The sequence below is a fragment of the Oncorhynchus nerka genome, linkage group LG4 (genome assembly GCF_034236695.1).
Source record: "Oncorhynchus nerka isolate Pitt River linkage group LG4, Oner_Uvic_2.0, whole genome shotgun sequence".
In the NCBI taxonomy this organism is placed as follows: Eukaryota; Metazoa; Chordata; class Actinopteri; order Salmoniformes; family Salmonidae; genus Oncorhynchus; species Oncorhynchus nerka.
The window spans coordinates 16,352,931-16,375,931 of record NC_088399.1 but is presented as its reverse complement, the minus strand read 5'-3'; the positions used below and the strand labels follow the sequence as shown (position 1 = coordinate 16,375,931).

Sequence of the window (23,001 nt, the reverse complement as noted above, 5' to 3'; positions counted from 1 at the left end):
TACAGAAACAATGATGTAGATCTTTCTTGACTTCTTTTCAACTTGTGCAGTGCCGTTTCACACGATCGCTATAGAAGACACAAAGTCCACTTTCCTCACATTAAGAATATCTGGGTCCTGCTGGTGATTCACTTCAAGAGACCTTCAGAGATAATCTTTCTACCCTTTTGATAGCCTCCTCATAGGGAAACTCTCTCAACTGCCCTGATTTTGGCAAAACCAGTCTCTTTCAACCTACTCGGGCATTCCAGGGATGTCACCTCATGTTCTCCACCACAGTTACAACACTTTGCTCCTTGTCGATTTGGAGCAGCTCCGTGCTCAGGCCAATTTCATTAAACATGCTGAGAGTATGTCATGGAGTACCACAGTGTGTTATTTGACAGACAACCCTATGGTTAATATTCTGTCTAAACATTTGATGGTTATTATATAGCTATTTATGTGTGAGATATTTATTTAATGCTGTTTGAATGTTCACAGTGAATAAAGCTTGAATGTTCACTCTGAATATTAACCAATTATAATAACACATTTTAAAAATGTTATGCATTCAACATACTCTAAATTATTGCTAAATGTGTATCAAGTGGTAGCAATATTTCAATTATTTGTTTTGATTCCCCCCCAAATTCATTAACTATTGCAATACTATTTACTGTACAACGAAACTGTCAAAAAAGATGTCCATCACTTATCCTACTAAGTAAATTTTTTACTGGGAGATTTTATTTTGAAACCGGAAATCTAAATGATACCGGTTCTTGTCAGGATTACGAAGATTCTGATTGGTCGATAATAACCCGGTAGATGTTCCTACCTGGCCCCTCAACTTCCTTTTTGGTGAGCGATCAGCGACGACGATGGTAAGCAATAATCGACAATAAATCAATCTAACACAATCCTCCATCATTCAGACAATTTGTATATAGTAACATTTATAAAATAGTTGGCACTCATCTCTGGGCTTCGAGTGATTCATTTTTGATGAGTCCGCCTTCGTATTCGTTGATTAGAATGTCCTGCACGTTCAGAATCCAGTGGTACTTTTTTGGGGCTAACCCCTCAGATGGTCAGGTTTACATTAGTACTACGAGAGACAGACAAATTAATGACATCGACTGTCAACTAGTTAACTTTTATCTCACATAGTGTAGTTAGTTGGCAATTTTAAGTATTTATTCGTCGCTAGGTAGACCATCTTGCAAATATGTTGTCTGGTGTGAAGTATTTTGAGGCATTGACATAATTAGGCACTTGTCAGATGTAAGTTTTCTTTTGGGTATGTATGTTAGTGCTACAAATGTGAGTGCTGCATTTCAAGGTTCAGGGGTTGGGCATCTTGCTTGAACCATCCTCAATCGAAATTTAAGTAGCCTAGGACACGGTCGTCATTTATAGGAGGCCATGGCTGTGTGTTTTGGTTTTCCCTCTAGGGTGAACATTGTCATACACTTGACTCCGATAAATTACAATGTTATTGTAGTTTATTTTTTTCGTTCTTTTACCAGGTAAGTTGACTGAGAACACGTTCTCATTTACAGCAACGACCTGGAGAATAGTTACAGGGGGAGAGGAGGGGGATAATGAGCCCATTGTAAACTGGGGATTATTAGGTGACCATGATGGTTTAAGGCCTGATTGGGAATTTAGCCAGAACACCGGGGTTAATACCCCTACTCTCACGATAAGTGCCATGGGTTCTTTAATCCTGTTAGATCTGTATGATTAGGCAGATTGCAAAATATTCCATGTTAGTTTGTAAAGAACTACCTTCCTAATTAATGATTTGTTTATCAATGTTTTTTTCAGGCTAAAATCAAGGCCCGAGACTTGCGGGGCAAGAAGAAGGAGGAGCTCCTTAAACAGCTTGAAGACCTCAAGGTGGAACTATCTCAGCTCCGTGTTGCCAAAGTTACGGGTGGTGCTGCATCCAAACTGTCCAAGATGTGAGTATTGTTTAGAATCACTTGCGCATGCTAACAGTTCATTTTACCTTTCCTCCCACAATGTTTTGCAGACAGGTCATGTGCAGAAGTGTCTAGTGGCATCATTACAAGCAGACATTAGGCATTGAATGAAAACACAACTGCACCCTTTTGAACATTTCCTCACCTTTGGACAACAATGTCAGGAGTTTAGATGGAATGCTCACAGATGTTAGTTACTGTGTCCAATTCACCACGCTTGACGTCTGTGTTCTCAATGCACACATTTCTGAGAGGGTGCATGTAGGCTAGGTGAGATCACAACTGCGCACTTCACAGGATCATTATCCACTCAACCCTCGAACCAGTTACTGGCCCAAGGCCCTTAACCACTAGGCTACCTGCCACTCCTGGTAGAACCTGAACTCTCAAGTATTGAACTGTATCATGTTGACCTGGTTCTGTGTTTCCTGATAGTGATCGAACTTGAGCTTAGAAGTGTTTAGTGACGCATCGTTCCTATAATGTCCAAATATGTCACATGCGTTTCCCAAAATTCTGCGTAGAGAATGTTCACTAAGTGGGTCTTTGAAGCATGTCTCTCGATACTGATAGGATCGAAAGCTCAGATCAGCGTTCTCTATTAAAATTCTTACCTAACATAAGTAGTCGTACACACTACTGACAACGGATCAGCTCTTAGAGAGACTCGCCTATGGCTACAAATATTGAGGTGTTTTATTCTGTTGTCGCCTCTATTGCATTAAATCTTAATTCTCTCATCATTGTGCATGTTGTTACACAGGAAGTATATTGAGGCAAAATGACTAGGCCACAACAGCAAAATAGAACTAAATTGTATTTGATTGTTATTGAAATATGGAGGCATATGTAGCCTGTTGACCTTAAAATGAAGTAATCTCGGGAAGCTTGGCCCTCAACAACCTTCATTTGAGCATTTTAAAGTGAACTTTAAAATGTGTTTTATGACATGGGTGAAAGTTGATTGAATTTATTCCTGGTACGGGACCTCCTGTGTACACACGCTTAATCATAGAATTACATATACAGTGAACAGAAATATAAGCGCAGTGTGTAAACTATTGGTCCCATGTTTCATGAGCTGAAATAAAAGATCCCAGAAATGTTCCATACACACACTGATATTATTTCTCAAATTTTGTGCAGAAATGTGTTTACATCCTTGTTAGTGAACATTTCTCCTTTGCCAAGATAATCCATCCACCTATGTGTGATAGGTGTGGCATATCAAGAATCTTGATTAAACAGCATGATCGTTATACCTTGAGCTGGGGACAATAAAAGACTACTCTAAAATGTGCTGTTTTGTTACACAACACAATGCCACAGATGTCTCAAGTAGAGGTCGACCGATTATGCTTTTTCAACGCCGATACCGATTATTGGAGGACCCAAAAAGCTGATTAATTGGCCGATTTAATTTCTTGTTGTAATAATGACAATTACAACAATACTGAATGAACACTTATTTTAACTTAATATAATACATCAATAAAATCAATTTAGCCTCAAGTAAATAATGAAACATGTTCAATTTGGTTTAAATAATGCAAAAACAAAGTGTTAGAGAAGAAAGTAAAAGTGCAATATGTGCTATGTAAGAAAGCTAACGTTTCAGTTCCTTGCTCAGAACATGAGAACATATGAAAGCTGGTGGTTCCTTTTTAACATGAGTCTTCAATATTCCCAAGGAATACCTAGGATAGGATAAAGTAATCCCTCTCACCCCCCCCCCCTTAAAAGATTTAGATGCACTACTGTTCCACTGGATGTCATAAGGTGAATGCACCAATTTGTAAGTCGCTCTGGATAAGAGCGTATGCTAAATGACTTAAATGTTAAATGTAATTATAGAAATTATAGGACTATTTCCCTCTATACCATTTGTATTTCATTAACCTTTGACTATTGGATGTTCTTATAGGCACTTTAGTATTGCCAGTGTAACAGTATAGCTTCCGTCCCTCTCCTCGCTCCTCCCTGGGCTCGAACCAGCAACACAACGACAACAGCCACCATCGAAGCAGCGTTACCTATGCAGAGCAAGGGGACTACTAGAAGGCTCAGAGCGAGTGACGTTTGAAACGCTATTAGTGCGCGCTAACTAGCTAGCCATTTTACTTCGGTTACACCAGCCTCATCTCGGGAGTTGATAGGCTTGAAGTCATAAACAGCGCAGTGCTTGACACACAATGAAGAGCTGCTGGCAAAAAGCACAAAAGTGCTGTTTGAATGAATGTTTACGCGCCTGCTTCTGCCTGCCACCGCTTAGTCAGAGGCTTGTATGCTCAATCAGATTATATGCAACGCAGGACACGCTAGATAATATCTAGTAATATCATCAACCATGTGTAGTTAACTAGTGATTATGATTGATTGTTTTTTTATAAGATAAGTTAATGCTAGCTAGCAACTTACCTTGGCGTAACAGGCAGTCTCCTTGTGGAGTGCAACGAGAGAGACAGGTCGTTATTGCGTTGGACTAGTTAACTTGTAAGGTTGCAAGATTGGATGCCCTGAGCTGACAAGGTGAAAATCTGTCGTACTGCCCCTGAACAAGGCAGTTAACCCACCGTTCCTAGGCTGTCATTGAAAATAAGAATGTGTTCTTAACTGACTCGCCTAGTTAAATAAAGGTATAAAAACAAAATTGAAGAAAAAACATTGGCAAATCGGCGCACAAAAATACCGATTTCCGATGGTTATGAAAACTTGGAATCGGCTCCAATTAATCGGCCATTCCGATTAATCGGTCGACCTCTAGTCTCAAGTTTTGAGGGAGTTTTCAAATGGCATGCTGACTGCAGGAATGTCCACCAAAGCTGTTGCCAGATAATTGAATGTTAATTTCTCTGCATAAGCCTTCTCCAATGTCATTTTAGAGAATTTGGCAGTACGTCTCACAACCGCAGGCCATGTGTATCCACACCAGCCCAGGACCTCCACATCCACAGACCATATGTAACCACACCAGCCCAGGACCTCCACATCCACAGACCATATGTAACCACACCAGTCCAGGACCTCCACATCTGGCTTCTTCACCTGCAGGATCATCTGACACCAGCCACCTGGACACCTGATGAAACTGAAGTATTTCTGCACGAACTGTCAGAAACCGTCAAGGAAGTTTACTTGCGTGTTCGCCGACCTCACCAAGGTGGCCTAATTGCAGTTCGGCGTCGTAACTAACTTCAGTGGACAAATGCTCACCTTCAATGGCTACTGGCATGTTGGAGAAGTGTGCTCTTCACAGATGCATCCCGGTTTCAACTGTACTGGGCAGATGGCAGACAGTGTTTATGGCGTTGTGTGGGAGAGCAGTTTGCTGTTGTGAACGAGATCCTGAGGCCCATTGTCATGCCATTCATCCAACGCCATCACTTCATGTTTCCGCATGATCATGCACGGCCCCATGTTGCAAGGATCTGTACACAATTTCTGGAAGCTGAATAATTCCCAGTGTTTCCATGGCCTGCATACTCACCAGACATGTCACCCATTGAGCAGGTTTTGGGATGCTCTGGATTGATGTGTATGACAGTGTGTTCCAGTTCCTGCCAATACAGCCATTGAAGAGGTGGACAACCTTCCACAGGCCACAATTAACAGCCTGATGAGCTCGCTGCGAAAGAGATATGTCACGCTGCATGAGGCAAATGGTGGTCACACCAGATACTGACTTGTTTTCTGATCCACGCCCCTACTTTTTTAAGGTACTGTATTTGTGACCCAAAGATGCATATTCCCACTCGTGTGAAACACAGAAATAAGAGCCTATTGAATTTATTTCAATTGACAGATTTCCTTATATGAACTGTAACTCAGTAAAATCTTTGAAATTGTTGCATTGTATATTTTTTATTATTAATTCAATAGGATTTCTGTGTGCCTAGTCTTAAAAGATTTGTAATTTTAAAGCTGCAATATGTAACTTTTTGGGTTACCTGACCAAATTGACATAATGTATTATAGATCTGTCAATCTCATTGAAAGCAAATCTAAGAAGCGGTAAATATGTTCTATCTGTGCTGTTTCTATTATTCCCGTTCTTAGGGTTTGTTTTTGCATCTTTTACTTTCGGTTTTGTACACCAGCTTCAAACAGCTGAAAATACAATGTTTTTGGAAAATATATTTCACAGTAGTTTAGATGGTACAATGATTCTCTACGCTATACTTACTTGTTTTGTCACACAAACTGAAACTATAATTTTAGGAACCAGGAAAGGGCAGTGTTTTCTGCAGTGCATCTTTAACTTTTAAAAGTTATGACCCTTTTATTGTGGCATAAACACAACCAGTCATGATGTTTTCATCTGATTATCAAAGAATCACGTGAAAGGGCTCCTTTACTAGGCTACCTGCCCACGTTCATACACTCAACATATTACCAGCCTCCAAACAGTGGTGAATGGAAACAGACTGTTACTCAAAACACCACAAAGTGTCATAACATTTAGCAATTGTCATTAGGTTAGCATTTATGCATCCACTGCTGTCTGTGCGCATCTCTATGTTCGCCATTCATCAATGCCTTGGCAAAAATGTCTGTTCTGGTCGAACATTTACATTTACATTTAAGTCATTTAGCAGACGCTCTTATCCAGAGCGACTTACAAATTGGTGCGTTCACCTTAAGACATCCAGTGGAACAGCCACTTTACAATAGTGCATCTAAATCTTTTAAGGGGGGGTGAGAAGGATTACTTTATCCTATCCTAGGTATTCCTGAAAGAGGTGGGGTTTCAGGTGTCTCCGGAAGGTGGTGATTGACTCCGCTGTCCTGGCGTCGTGAGGGAGTTTGTTCCACCATTGGGGGGCCAGAGCAGCGAACAGTTTTGACTGGGCTGCGCGGGAACTGTACTTCCTCAGTGGTAGGGAGGCGAGCAGGCCAGAGGTGGATGAACGCAGTGCCCTTGTTTGGGTGTAGGGCCTGATCAGAGCCTGGAGGTACTGAGGTGCCGTTCCCCTCACAGCTCCGTAGGCAAGCACCATGGTCTTGTAGCGGATGCGAGCTTCAACTGGAAGCCAGTGGAGAGAGCGGAGGAGCGGGGTGACGTGAGAGAACTTGGGAAGGTTGAACACCAGACGGGCTGCGGCGTTCTGGATGAGTTGTAGGGGTTTAATGGCACAGGCAGGGAGCCCAGCCAACAGCGAGTTGCAGTAATCCAGACGGGAGATGACAAGTGCCTGGATTAGGACCTGCGCTGCTTCCTGTGTGAGGCAGGGTCGTACTCTGCGGATGTTGTAGAGCATGAACCTACAAGAACGGGCCACCGCCTTGATGTTAGTTGAGAACGACAGGGTGTTGTCCAGGATCACGCCAAGGTTCTTAGCGCTCTGGGAGGAGGACACAATGGAGTTGTCAACTGTGATGGCGAGATCATGGAACGGGCAGTCCTTCCCCGGGAGGAAGAGCAGCTCCGTCTTGCCGAGGTTCAGCTTGAGGTGATGATCCGTCATCCACACTGATATGTCTGCCAGACATGCAGAGATGCGATTCGCCACCTGGTCGTCAGAAGGGGGAAAGGAGAAGATTAATTGTGTGTCGTCTGCATAGCAATGATAGGAGAGACCATGTGAGGTTATGACAGAGCCAAGTGACTTGGTGTATAGCGAGAATAGGAGATGGCCTAGAACAGAGCCCTGGGGGACGCTAGTGGTGAGAGCGCGTGGTGAGACAGATTCTCGCCACGCCACCTGGTAGGAGCGACCTGTCAGGTAGGACGCAATCCAAGCGTGGGCCGCGCCGGAGATGCCCAACTCGGAGAGGGTGGAGAGGAGGATCTGATGGTTCACAGTATCGAAGGCAGCCGATAGGTCTAGAAGGATGAGAGCAGAGGAGAGAGAGTTAGCTTTAGCAGTGCGGAGCGCCTCCGTGATACAGAGAAGAGCAGTCTCAGTTGAATGACTAGTCTTGAAACCTGACTGATTTGGATCAAGAAGGTCATTCTGAGAGAGATAGCGGGAGAGCTGGCCAAGGACGGCACGTTCAAGAGTTTTGGAGAGAAAAGAAAGAAGGGATACTGGTCTGTAGTTGTTGACATCGGAGGGATCGAGTGTAGGTTTTTTCAGAAGGGGTGCAACTCTCGCTCTCTTGAAGACGGGAGGGACGTAGCCAGCGGTCAGGGATGAGTTGATGAGCGAGGTGAGGTAAGGGAGAAACCACATCGCATTTTGGAATGTAGGCTATACCACCCGTTCAAGTTCATGCACACATTTTTCATGGTGTTATAGTCTACAGTTTTCTTGACATTTTGTTTTGTGATAGGCTCATGTTTTACTGGTACAGTGTACCGGACCGTAGCACCTTTCACCCCTGCTTATGAGGGGAAATCATAACCGGATCATGGCCAGATCGGCACTCCCCTCATAAAACATGTTCAACTTGAATGTACTACACATTGTTTGACATTGATATATGGCAGAAAAGCAATTGTGCATTTCCCTACATCTTATCGGCACAATTTGAAAGATAAAATTAAAACGTTATAAATAGCAATATGTCATTATTTGCCATGATCAGCATTGCAGATATTGAGATGAGTGAGATTCAAGACTTTTCTTTCACACCGCATCTGCGCATATGGATATGTTAGCTTCACGCTCTTACAGTATGGGAGCCACAGGAGAAGTCGATTATCGTGTTAACGCTCTGTTGTGGAAATTGACCACCTATGCTGTTTACTTTTTGCATCTACGTCATATTGCGGAGTCTACCTTTTTAAGTTGTTTTAAACAATATGTTGAAAGTGCAATGTTTCATGTAATTTCACTTATTCCCACCTTTTATTTCAGCCGTGTCGTTCGGAAGTCCATTGCCAGAGTCCTGACAGTCGTCAACCAGACCCAGAAGGAGAACCTGAGGAAATTCTACAAGGTAGGCCTTTTATTTAAAACTTTGTTGCTGGCTTCATAGATTTAAGTTATAGTATAGAATCACAGTATCTATGCGTCATGATGGTACAGTATCCTGAGGTCACTAGCAATACTGAGCTCTAATTGTCTTCACGTATTTGGTGCATCAGCGTTAGATTCTTTTGCTGAATCATGATGTGGAGTTGGTGCTTGAAAGTGGAGTTTTTGCTAGTTGAAATCCAGCCACATGTGCCCTAAATAGGGCTGTTTGCGGTGACCGTATTACCGCCACACCGGCGGTCACGAGTCATGAAGACAGTCAAATTCCACATGACCTTTTAGTCATGGTAATGAGGCTTCTCCATGCTTTGATGCTGCTGGTGGTCATTAGTAGCCTACCAAACTTGCTAACTGCCTGGTACTCGGCGCTCTACTGTCCCTCTAATCAATCTGACATAAATGCAAATGTGATTGAAAATCTAATCAAACACTTCATGACAGCTCCTGTTGTGCAACATTTCTATAGGCAATGCAATTGCTTGAGTAAACAGAGTTTTGATGGCCTCCCATCAGCTTTTTATAGGCTAGGCCTAATATATTTATTTCCCAACTTTCCTAATATTAAACATATTATATTTACAACAGGAGTATAGCCTACCTAGCTGGCATGAAAATGAACCACGGGTTAAAGCATCCTCCATTCGCTATTTAAGTGCATAGATGACGTGTATTTTTTTCCAGCTGCCCTGTTTCGATACAGGTGCATGATAATGGTCCATTCCAAATCAAATACATTTTCACACTTATATGTAAAGACAAAATTAAATCAAGAGTGACAATATTAGCCTATCACTTGTGAATTATATATCACTTGTGATTGGTGCCTAGCGTAAGAAACAATGACTTTTTTGCAAATTTTTTTTTTCTAATCACACCTCAGGCCTATATTACAACTAAAGTGGCCAAATAACTTCTTAAAATTAAGCACATCCGCTTTACAATGTGTGTAGAGCCTAACTGGCATACATAAGCAGCGGGTGAGTTTCAAGTTTGGGGAAGATCATTTTCACCATTAAAATGCACCTTTATAATAAAAGCATTGCATGCATAATCGCATTTGCGGTCACTTTTGATAATGGTGTTTTTCCACTAATGGACCATTCGCGCTTATAGCCTACTACGATGTGTGCATTGCTGCTCTTATAATGTGAATAAATAAACTATTAGGGTATCAACATTTTAAGCTAAACGTTCCGATCTGTTGCGTCAGCCACATTGCATAAAACAGCATTTTTGATGCTAGTGGTTGTATTCATTTGGGATCTATCGCATCCCACAATTGTCCCAGACTATGTTTGGAATATTTATTTCTCGCACAAAATAGAATAGGTACTATGGGGGATAGTAGATTTACATAGGCTAGTGCTTTTGGTGTTCATTAGGCCTACCCATCTTGTTGGCTGTAAATTTGGACAGTTCTTCCAATATCTTCAATATGCACCTCGGAATTGCATAAGGACACGTGCAGTTGCGTCCCCGACAAGTCGGTCTTCACTTGTAGCCTTTGAGAAAGACCCGATCATGTGATGGAGAGCCATGTGAGTGCGAGGTGATGGGCACAACGCTGCACCCGGGGAGAAGGGCTTCTACGCTGCACCTGGGGAGAAGTGCTTCTACGTCCACTGGTCGCAAAAGGCATGGATTTTTTTTGTTTGTTGGGGGGGGTGCATTACGGCCACACAAAAGGGATGCCGCCATGAAATTCTAAGCATTATGAAGTGCTTGTCAAATTGTGAATGAGAGACTGATGTAGTGTGTACAGCCTGCGCAAAATAAACAAAGCAGAGCTCATGCCTTTCAAGTGAGTTTTTTTCAAATCCTCATTAGTCGTATCAAGCAGCCTTTACAATGGATTAAAAATCAAAACATATCGTCCAACGTTTGTAGAACAACTAAAGTTAAATCAATAACACTAAATTATGCATATAGGAATACCTATTTCTTTGTTAACCGCACAACACAGAATAGCCGCATGTGCGCTCTCAAAGCGTTTGGAGAAAATATTATTTATATTTTATTCAGCTTTGTCTATTTGTGTTCTTGATACTATAAAATAATGCCACGGAATACGAAGCAAAAATTGTCTGCTAAATTAACTAGTGTAACCCACAGCCAATCAGCATAGCCAGCTCAGGAACTAATATAAGGACAACAGAGTATGCTATTCTGTTCTTCTGAAATGGACTACATTTTATTCATATCATGCTTCTTTAGACCTGTCTAAAATAAAAATATGATTTATTGTGAAGGTGTAGGCTATATTACATGGATTTATTAGACTTTTTAAATGTCGATGTTCCAAAGGTCTACATCAGTGGCTTGAAGGCTGTGTGTTTGTTAGTTAACGGTCAATTACTGTGAGACCGACAGTTATTTTCTTGACAATCATTGGCTGACGCAATTATGTGACCATCACATCCCTAGCCCCAAGAAGTAAAGCTAGCGTTGGATTTGGTTATGGGTTCCAAGACTAGGGGGTCATTTGCAGAATGGCACATACTGCCTGCATCAGGCACTGCGTTGCTGAATCTCAAACCAGCCCCTCGCCCCTGACAACTCACTTAGAGGGGTACTCCGTTGTCACATGTTGCTGACGAGACTTCAAGTGCCGAGGGGATCAAATAAACCCATCAACTTCGGGACATGCTTGTGACTTGAATGATGCAGTTTGTGTTCCATTTTTAAATAACAAAATAAGGGTGAAATTCTAATTAACAAGTTCCCCCAGTTGTTTTAAATGTTATAAACTGCAGTTAAACATTTTAATTTGGGAGGGGTGTCAAGCCTTCAGATGCAAACAGTTGCATGTGGCATATAATTATACACTCCTCTCCATTATTTTTTTAAATAGTTGTGCGTGTTGGGAAGACGTTCTGAACCTGTTAGACTGGTATTGGAGGGTCTTATTAGCCCCTACACCTTGAATAATGTTCACTCCCTCAGCTTTGGTACACTTGTGTGTGCATATGGTGGAAGAGCATGTGAATGTGCAAATGGAGGGCAGAGGGGAAGGGACTGTTTTTGAGATTTATTAGCTTTGAACTAGTAGTTACCAGATTTGAAGAGCTGGATATGATTTGGTGAACTGATTCCAAAATCAGCTGTTGTGGATCCTTGTGTTCTGACATAAAGCTTAATATTTCTAGAAAATCTTGAGGAACAGTAGTTGAGCTTGCTTTCTGGAATGCCCCCATTCTGTATTTTTTCCCCACTTTTTTTCCCACACATAGTCAAATGTATTTGTAATTACCTGAAATAAACCGCCTGTAAATAATTATTTCTGGCCTTACATTTTGGAACACATGTCATGGGTCAGTTGTACCTAAAAAAAATACTTGAATCCCTGATATCATGGAAATTGGAATAGTGATTTGAATGGAATTGGAATCTTTACACTTTTTTTGTTTCTTTTGCAGGGTAAGAAGTACAAGCCCCTGGATCTGAGGCCCAGGAAGACCCGTGCCATTCGCAGGCGGCTGAACAAACATGAGGAGAGTCTGATGACCAAAAAGATGCAGAGGAAATCACGCTTGTACACTATTCGCAAGTTCGCTGTCAAGGCTTGAGTCTGTACCTTTTTTTGTATTGAAAATAAATGACCTTTCCCAGGAAAAAAAGATAATGTTGTCTTGTAAGTGTTTGAATTAAATCTGTCAGTATCCCCAGGGAACAGCTTTTTTTTAAAACAGTATTTGGGGGTTTTTATCAATTGGACAAATGTACACTGTTTAAGATGTGACCAACAAAATAACAAGGGAAACAACATGGGGGAAATGATCAAATATAATGCTGTGACCTCATTCCCTCCCCTGTGACATTTCTCCATTCTTCATCATTGATCTTAAACTATGATGGATTGGTGTATAAAAGTTGACTATGATCTTACCCAGAAACGTTTTGTCACTACTCCTAAGTTGGGCTTTGCATGGTCAATCAAGGCTAAATGCCTTTCTTCTGTCTATGAGCCATACAGCATTTACTGCGATAAGGCCTCTGCAAAAGTCAAGGCATTTATACTTCTTGCCTTTGCATAGCAGAGCTGTTGTCAAGGATGTGAGTTTGTGTTTATACTGGACCTCCCGCCTCCACCTACCGTCAACCAATCATGTCAATGCAGAGCTATATGGAGCCCTCCGCATTGTTACAGTATTTGGGCAGCGCACAACGATGCAGTACCTGAGTTCAAATTTTGCCTCTGCCAGCTTCTGGAGGCTCCGCAATTGCCTCACATCCTCCATACGGCGCCTTCGACCACACTTTCCAATCAAGCATAAATGGACTTTTAGGAGAAATATTTCCCATATAGAGTTTAGGAAGGAGTAGGTCCTGACCTTTGGTTACGCAGAGTCGTCACCAGATGGTGCTCTAGGTTCGCGTGTAATGGACACTTCCAAGTCAACTATATGTCATGGAGTCAATCATCAATAGGCTTTTAATCTATTTTGGCAAACTAAATTAATTTTTTACTAAATCAACCAAAATCCGCGTTATTTATTCATGTGAATTGATTAACTACCATGTTTTGCAGCAAAAAAAACTCAGTGTTCGCAGTCTCTCTAGGCCAGAGTAGACCACCCTGTGTTTAAAAAATAAAATTTGGGGAAACGTCTAGCTAGGCATGTAATAAATTACAGAGACATCTAAAATGTACAACTCTTAACAGGGCTCTTTGCATTGGTTGGAGCGCTTGTCAATCATATTGCCCATTGTCTCGTTGGTGCGACGCATAGTAGAACTCGATCTGGTTGTAAGCGCGAGAAAGCAGTTGTGGCAGCAGAACCAGTGATGGGTGCACTGATCTCAAGTGCTGTTTAGTTGGAATTGTTCAAACTTTTACGTGGGGAGTTGAAATAACATGAAGTGTGAACTTGGAACTATGTTAAGGTCAACGATGTTGGAATTACTTTTGTTTTCATTGACAGCTGGGTTATATCGTGCTGCACCGCGCGCCTCCAACAACAATGAACTGTCTGTATCAAAGCAACCTGCCATGTCCGAAATCACACTCGGGCAGCTCGGCACTACCATGCCAAATTATTTACCCGAGGACAATGTGAGGTTGTCCACAATTTCAGCGCTCTCCCCAGTTTCTACCGCTACCACATCGGCAAACTGGATTACAGGTAAAACCACTAAATCTTCCCAAACAAACAAGTTGACCCGAACAGCAAAGACCACCATAAGTGAGTCCATATTGGAGTCCTCAGTAAAAAACAATGATGGTACAGCTGACATAACGCCGATAATTTACACAGGAATATTTCGAACTACAACACCAACTGCTTCGACAATTTCTCCATCGAGGACTCCCGAAACAAAGACACATTCTTCGTCCACCTCTCTGCCTTTACCTGTCCCCACCACTGACACGCAACAAAGTAAGTCTCTGCTCTACCCATTTTTGGAAATTTAAATGCAGTAGGATGTTGACCTTTCATTTTGAAACAAGATTATTTTCATGTCCAAACACCGCGTAGCATGAAATAAAAATGTATTTGAAAATGAAACGAGGCAGAGCACTGTCACTGCCATTTGTCTCAAGACATGACCCTTTTCCAGTTACACGACAAGTCAGAAAAGGCGATGGGAAATGTAACTTGTGTTAAGTGCCTAATTGTCCCTTTATCCACTCTAGCCTACTTCGTTTTTTGTTTTGTTTATGCATAACGTTACATGTGTATAGCTGTAATGCATTATAGGTGATGTCTGTACCATGTTTCAACTCAATTTGAGTGGTCCTCAATGCTTATTTTTTTATCTGTATTTTGTATCATTGTGGAGTGACAAATATAGTTTTCTAACTCTACATCCAGTTTGTTCATTGTTTCAACTAGCCCAGTGTGACTACTGACTGACGTCCACTGTAATAGGGTCATTCATTGTAGCATCAACCAATGACTGTGTGTGTGTGTATATATATATATGGCACCATCAACAGATATTTTGCATTAATTGTGTGGTAGACAGTTTTCCTGTTTCATGGAAACTCATTGAATGTCCATCAGGTCAGGGTTTTGTCCCAGCCCTAACACATTCCACGAATCATCTGCACACACTAGGCAGGGTAGCCTAGTGGTTAGAGCGTTGGACTAGTAACTGGAAGGTTGCAAGTTCAAAACCCCCGAGCTGACAAGGTACAAATCTGTCGTTCTGCCCCTGAACAGGCAGTTAACCCACTGTTCCTAGGCTGTCATTGAAAATAAGAATTTGTTCTTAACTGACTTGCCTAGTTAAATAAAGGTAAAATAAAAAGAAATAAAATCAGGGTCTTGAGTTACAGGTTTTGGGAAAAGAGAACTACTATTGAATCTGTTAATTCTGATATGAATCATATATATTTATTGTGAATGTCATTGTCTTGCCAGATGTATACACCCCGACTCAACACAGTAACTCATTCATCACACTCTACAGGTACAGTTGAAGTCGGAAGTTTACTTACACTTAGGTTGTCATTAAAACTCGTTTTTCAACCACTCCACAAATGTCTTGTTACCAAACTATAGTTTTGGCAAGTCGGTTAGGACATCTACTTTGTGCATGGCACAAGTAATTTTTCAAACAATTGTTTAGACAGATTATTTCACTTATAATTCACTGTATCACAATTCCATTGGGTCAGAAGTTTGCATACACTAAGTTGACTGTGCCTTTAAACAGCTTGGAAAATTCTAGAAAATTAGGTCATGGCTTTAGAAGCATCTGATAGACCAATTTACATCATTTGAGTCAATTGGAGGTGTACCTGTGGATGTATTTCAAGGCCTACCTTCAAACTCAGTTCCTCTTTGCTTGATATTAATGGGAAAATCGAAAGAAATCAGCTAAGACCTCAGAAAAAAAATTGTGGACCTCCACAAGTCTGGTTCATCCTTGGGAGCAATTTCTAAACACCTGAAGGTACCACGTTCATCTGTACAAACAATAGTAGGCAAGTATAAACACCATGGGACCACGCAGCCATCATACCGCTCAGGAAGGAGACGCTTTCTGTCTCCTAGAGATGAACGTACTTTGGTGCGAAAAGTACAAATCAATCCCAGAACAACAGCAAAGGACCTTGTGAAGATGCTGGAGGAAACGGGTACAAAAGTAATTATATCCACAGTAAAACGAGTCCTATATCGACATAACCTGAAAGGCCGCTCAGCAAGGAAGAAGCCACTGCTCCAAAACCGCCATTAAAAAGCCAGACTATGGTTTGCAACTGCACATGGTGACAAAGATCGTACTTTTTGGAGAAATTTCCTCTGGTCTGATGAAACAAAACTAGAACTGTTTGGCCATAATGACCATCGTTATGTTTGGAGGAAAAATTAGCATGCTTGCAAGCCCGAAGAACACCATCCCAACCGTGAAGCACAGAGGTGGTAGCATCATGTTGTGGGTGTGCTTTGCTGCAGGAGGGACTGGTGCACTTCACAAAATAGATGGCATCATGAGGGGGGGAAATTATGTGGCTATATTGAAGCAACATCTCAAGACGTCAGTCAGGAAGTTAAAGCTTGGTCGCAAATGGGTCTTCCAAATGGACAATGACCCCAAGCCTACTTCCAAAGTTGTGGCAAAATGGCTTAAGGACAACAAAGTCAAGGTATTGGAGTGGCCATCACAAACCCTGACCTCAATCCTATAGAACATTTGTGGGCAGAACTGAAAAGCGTGTGCGAGCAAGGAGGCCGACAAACCTGACTCTGTTACACCAGCTCTGTCAGGAGGAATGGCTCAAAATTCACCCAACTTATTGTGGGAAGCTTGTGGAAGGCTACCCAAAATGTTTGACCCAAGTTAAACAATTTAAAGGCAATGCTACCAAATACTAATCGAGTGTATGTAAACTTCTGACCCACTGGGAATGTGATGAAAGAAATAATAGCTGAAATAAATCACTCTACTATTATTCTGACATTTCACATTCTTCAAATAAAGTGACGATCCTAACTGACCTAAGACAGGGAATTTTTACAAGGAATAAACGTCAGGAATTGTGAAACTGAGTTTAAATGTATTTGGCTAAGGTGTATGTAAACTTCCGACTTCAACTGTATATGTATCCTGTCTGGAGTGTTTTGGCCTAAAGATGTGTCAGATGTTTTTGGCTACCTTTGTTTTTGTGTAGTTATGTGTTAATAAAGTAACATTGGGAGGAAGTCATCGATGATTGAAAATGGATATCATTGCAGGTCTGTGGGAGTGACATGAACATGAACTAATATGCCTGTGATTTTCATGTGTGGAGTGAGATTGCAAGTCACAGCGTGGGTGACATTGCACGTGCCTTGCTTCACATTCAGAGATCCCTATCCTTTCTTCCCATGCTTCGGCACAGCTCAGGGCAGCTGAAAGGGGCCGGTTTCTCTGCACCTGGTTGGATAGCATCCCCAATGCTCCCCATACACCCTGCCAAGCCCTGATGGAACATTGTGGGTTGGCACTGATTTATTTTGTGCTAATGGGTTTGTGATGGCAAGGATTGCAGACTACTAGATCCAGGATATGTTTGTCACAGTGCTGCCTGTCAGCCCATGTTGCCCCTCTGTGGTCTCCCCCTAGTTCAGAAATATTGAATCAGTTTTGTCTGATTGTGTGGTCTTTTAACTCGTCTCACTGTCAAATTCTGCTTATTATTTTGTAATACATTTTTCCATCTTGACAGTTTTCTTTTTCAAATGTCTACTGATATAACAGAGATGCCTTGAGAGGGTGAGGTTAGAAGCAGTGTAAGTTCTTCTAGTTCTAGGCATACTATTTGATGATTGCATTAAATAATCGTGGAAGCTCATATTAGAGTAACTCATGACAAGTTTTACTGTGCTTTATTGGTTGCGTGAGGAGTGGATTTCATTTGGCGAAAAAGAGTACTCCCACGAACACAGTATTACCTTCTCATGTTGTTTATTGTGTCTACGTTTCATTCAAGATATGGTTGGAGTTGCTTTTGTGTTACAGTAGATGGACTACCACTGCAGCTACGGGTGGATTTATTTTCCCTGGTTTTTGATTTGTTCCCTTTCCCATGCACAGGGACCCAATAGGCAGTAACTAGAGGGCGACTGTAATGGGGCTGTATTTGATCGATAGCCAAGCCTTCAGGGCGTCCTGTCCAGATGAAAAGCATCTGACCGTGTCGCTGTTATCACACCACAGATATGCCACATTCAGTTGTACGGGGTAGATAGAGGCTACAGAGAGGCAGTGTCAATGGTCACCATAACAACAAAAACAAGAATCCCAAACAGTTTCCAATTGGCTCATTCACCCCCCTTATTCCCCAGGTTGTTGCTTTAAATGAGAATGTGTTCTCAATCAACCTGGTAAAATAAGAGTTAAATAAATGCGGTGCCATTGCTGAATCTGCCGTGATGTCGCACAGTTTCCCCTCGCTCTACCTAGACGTTGGGAAGCCATTCGATGTGCCTTACTTGAAAAGGCTCCATGGTAGTCGCTGACCCTGACCACCCGTTACACTAGCATTGGTTGCTTGGTCAAACTTCCCTCGACCTGCAGCCAGGCTGTAGAGTAGACCCTTGGACAGCCCTCTTGCCATAAACACACTGAACTGCTGAGAGAAACCCATTTGTCTACTGTGTCTGTCTTCTTGTCCACCATTATGTTTATCTGGCCTTTTCAGTTTATGAACGCTGTATATTCTGTTTGACATTATGTCTTCGGTTTGTTTAAGCTATTACTGTGAGAAGAATGATCTCCTTTAGGATATTCATCTACTGTATTTTACTCTTAAACAAGCAGTGTGGTGACAAACGGAAAGCGTGTCTTCTTAGGGTCAGAAATTGTGCTGAACCAGAGGATTTGTTCTCTCGGAGAAGAATGCTATCCAATTTTGTGACGCTGTGAATCCGTGGGAATATGTAATGGTTCTACCGGCTGTAAAATGAGCTTAGAGCGGCCAGTTGGCCAGGGATGACCTCAGCAGAGGTCTGCGTGTAAGACAGCAGCGTTGCTCTTCAAGCATCTCCTGGCAGCCCCTCTGGCAGGTCCCCCTTAATGAGCTTCGCAGGTCAGGAGAAAGTGTAGTGCGCCGTTCAAGCTCCCCAGCTGGAAAGTTGGTGGACACAGCAGCAGTGTCTTGTACAGCACAAGACTGTTTTGCTTCTCAGATACATTTTTTTCTGTGTGGGGCTGTGGGTGTCTGCAGTATACAGTCTCCCTTGTTCTCCCTGATATGTCTGTGTTGAGTGCCTGTGGGCTTTGTGTATCTTCATGTCTACTGTGAAAAGTGATAACAGTAGTTCCATTCTTGCATAATGTCAACGATTTAATCCATATTCTCAACATATTTTTAACTTGCGAGCTTATGAGTTCAAGAGCTCGAGATGCAAGACAAATTCCCGAATACAGTAAGAACAATAAAGTGACCTAAACCACACTGAGCTGGATTGGAGATTCTCTGCTCTGTCTGTAAGGGTCACGTGAGATGTAAGCTGTGAGGGGGGGGATCATGAAAGTGTCGGGCAATGCAAGGTGACAGTGGCACAGCAAACTCCAGGGGTCAGCGGCTCTGCTGCCAAGAGCGGGGACATGTCTCACACTCTCTGACTGCTCAGGCTGGTTGCGTAACTCCTGTCAAATTCTATTGGAATGTAGAACCACTGGTCAAAGAGTACTTTGCACAACAAAGCCAATGTTTCTTTTGATCAGGGGGCACAAGGGAACACTTTGAGAGGAACCAGGCTTTGGAGTGTGGGAGGTACAGTTAGTTCTGACCTCTTTCTCCTTTGTCCTATTCATGCAGTCACTCTCTTACGTAATACTGGGAAGCCACTAGGCCTCGTCATGAACGTTCCCAGGCCACCACCTGAACTGCCAGCCTACTGCTTCAGTGACTGCTGTGCTGTCCCTGGATGTACTAATGTACATACCATGCTCTATCTAAAGAACACTGCTGAATGGGGAACTTGATATGTTTCATGTAAAAATGGGTGGTAATGTCCACATCCTCCAATGCCAGAGCCTCAAGCACATTGGACATTGTACTCCTACTTTCACCCTAACCAGACCTTGTTATGACAAGCATATCTGAATTAGGCCCACAGAATTATACCTACGGAGGAGCAGCTTCTATGGAGGAACTGTGAATGTCTTTGAACTTCAGTGTTGGCTTAGCTAACGTTGGACCAGAGCTAGCTAACGTTGGACCAGAGCTAGCTAACTTTGGACCAGAGCTAGGTAACGTTGGACCAGAGCTGGGTAACGTTGGACCAGAGCTAGGTAACGTTGGACCAGAGCTAGGTAACGTTGGACCAGAGCTAGGTAACGTTGGACCAGAGCTAGGTAACGTTGGACCAGAGCTAGGTAACGTTGGACCAGAGCTAGGTAACGTTGGACCAGAGCTAGCTAACGTGTTAACTATGGTATCCTTAACTAGCATTGAAAAAGTGAATCTATTCTAATTAAAAATCTCTCCCTAATTTCTAAATCATGTTTGTAACGTCAGTAGCTACAGCAGACTATGCTTGGGAAGGAAGGGCAGACACTGCAATATGTTGCTGGATGACAAATGAGGGCTTTGCATAGGCGCTTTGTGGGATTGGAAAAAAAGGCCTGGAATGTAAAAGAACGTTATTAACTGGTTCCTTTACTTTTAAAATAACTGTTATGTTCCGGAACAGTATAGATCACTTCTGTTCTGCTTCTGTTCCTCAATTTTTATTTGACGGTTTTCAGTTATGTTCCCTGAAATAGTTCATACCCCTGTTTGGATGTCTTTATAAGTCCCAGCCGGTTGTGGCTGTTTGGAGAGTGAAAGAGCCTTGTGTTCATCATTATATAATGATAATCACACTCTGCTACAAAGAGCAGGGATACCCCTTTCACATTTTGTATAGAACTCCAAACCCATCCTTTATCATTGTCCTCCTGATAAAGCCATGCCGTTGACAGGGGGAGAAAGTGCTTATGTACAGTCAGTCAAGGGTCCTGTATCTACCACCATCGGGACGATTGAGCAGTCCGAGGCAATGTGGGAAAAAGGTGCACACTGGTAGATTTTCACATTGTGTAATCTTCTCTGTGGCAACAAGGTCACCTCTGATAGAGGCTCCTGTTTCCCCAGCCGAACGGTGCTGTTAGCTGGTGCTAGATATCTGCCTGATGCATCTCTATTTTTCTCACTGCGTCGCCGGGCCATGTTCGCTGCTGACTGACGTAATTGTATAACAATTGCAGAATAACTGCCATCCCAGTCACTGCAGTCCATGACGTTCTTTGTTTGTGTCTTCCTATTCATTCAGTTGATTATGTAATAATGAGTGCAGCTAACCATTCATCATGCGGCAGGGTAGCCTAGTGGTTAGGGTGTTGGACTAATAACCGAAAGGTTGCAAGTTCAAATCCCCAAGCTGACAATGTACAAATCTGTCGTTCTGCCCCTGAACAGGCAGTTAACCCACTTTTCCTTAACTGACTTGCCTAGTTAAATAAAGGAAACATTTTAAAAATCATGTCGCCAGAGAGGGAGAAGAAAAAGATGACTGTTTTTGATGTGCAGAGAGCAGCAAGTTGTCGTCCATAAACTACTTTCAATGTGTTCCATTTAAGAACTCAGTTTTCATAGAAAATCAGAATTTGATCCAATTTAAAAGGGGTTGGTACTTTTGTAAGCCTGTTGGTGTGATGACAGTGGTTCAAGTAACGTGTCACCGATATGTCCATTTGTGATGTGTAAATATGATGCCTGTGGTCATTTTCAGTTAGCAGTCTTTTTAATGGACTTATCCACATGCCAAGGTCACTCCACTCATTTCACCTGGATTTAATCTGGACCACTTCATACACAATTTTCACGCTGAATCACTCACTCACTATATTACATTCATAATGATAGTAGAACGACACACTTACAGACAACGGTAGCACCCGAGGATGAAAGAGTTGAATAGAGATTGCAGCAAACTCAACGTTTTACCCATGTACCTTGTAACACAATGGGTAATAGACCTATAGTCCCCTCACAGAGCGAGTGAGTGTCTCCCAGGACACACGACTGTTCTCCCAGTGTATTTTTCTTCCCTCACTGAGCAGTTATTCTCTCCTTTCCCTGTACTGCAGTGTTAAATATATACTAGGGCTATCCTCTCACCAAAGTACCTTCTTCCAGGACATCGTTTGTTTGTGTTCTCTGAAGTTGCTATTTTCCCCACTGAGTCTAAAGAAAGGCAAAGCCTCTGGAATCTTCCAGGCTTCCATGACATTTTGTTTTATACAGAAAGTAATTGGGTAGAGTGAGGGGGAGAATAAGTCTCAAAGCTCGCTACCAAATTTCCTCTGATCTTCTCTGTCCAGGCATCTGCAAGTCAGTCTTGTTAAGCATCACGCGGATCCCATGGCTAATGAAATATGCTCTTGTCTTCTGCGGAGCGGGTGAAAAATGATATCTGCTCGACACAACCCAGCACATCAAGGTCATCCGGCTCTAGTGCAGAGATAATGATCAACCAGGCTCTTCTGAGGGAGATCTTTGTAATACAGGCCTTTTTAAATATTTAAACAGGCTGTTAATGAGATGAACCTCAATTTGATATGTATCTTGGCTTCTCAATTAGGATTCTTCATAAGAGATACTGGGAATTAGCTGATTTAGGATATTGAAAGTTTGCATAGTTTCTTTGTAAAGTATGTGACACAGAACACGTAGCCTACATGTGATGTGACAATTTTTACAAATGATCCCTGCTGGGATTGAACCCACGACCTTGGTGTTGTTGGCGCCACGCTCCAACTGAGCCACTTTAGCAGTGTCTTAAAGCTGTTGGTCGGGTTGAGGGCAAAATATAAATGTTGCACAAACACTAGAGCACCTTTGTGATAGCAACAATAACCTCATCTGAATAACCCACTACCTGTTCTGTCCCCAGCTGAGTTCCTGTGTAACTGTAGCAGAGAGGGATCTCTGGATCTAGACCGCTGCGACCGCAGCACAGGGCAGTGTGTCTGCCTGTTGGGCTACATGGGACTGCGGTGTGCTGACTGCCAGGAGGCCCACTTCAACAACGGCACCACCGGCTGCATCCCCTGTAGCTGCGACTCCTACGGTGCTCTTGGACCCCTCTGCGACAGGTGAGACTTTTCATTAATGTGTGCGTTATCAGTGT

At 42.4% G+C, this 23,001-nt stretch overlaps 2 protein-coding genes across 3 annotated transcripts in view; both read left to right on the top strand.

Moving 5' to 3' along the window:
• The first annotated feature begins 780 nt into the window (after positions 1-780).
• Positions 781-12,512, top strand: rpl35 (ribosomal protein L35). The gene is made up of 4 exons (XM_029647740.2): positions 781-866; positions 1,813-1,949; positions 8,771-8,852; positions 12,307-12,512. The coding sequence occupies exons 1-4, from the start codon at positions 864-866 to the stop codon at positions 12,454-12,456; spliced, it is 372 nt and encodes a 123-aa protein (XP_029503600.1). The 5' UTR covers positions 781-863; the 3' UTR covers positions 12,457-12,512.
• A 99-nt stretch (positions 12,513-12,611) lies between these two features.
• The window catches only part of LOC115118992 (multiple epidermal growth factor-like domains protein 9), a 98,002-nt gene continuing 87,612 nt past the window's right edge, over positions 12,612-23,001 (top strand). The window contains exons 1-3 of one of the 2 annotated variants that reach the window (XM_029647728.2): positions 12,612-14,013; positions 14,146-14,268; positions 22,765-22,966. In XM_029647728.2, coding sequence (XP_029503588.1) covers positions 13,746-14,013; positions 14,146-14,268; positions 22,765-22,966 — 593 coding nt within the window. In that variant the 5' untranslated portion in view covers positions 12,612-13,745. Of the gene's footprint in view, positions 14,269-22,764; positions 22,967-23,001 lie in introns of both variants that reach the window. The other variant, XM_029647718.2, reaches the window with a different exon arrangement.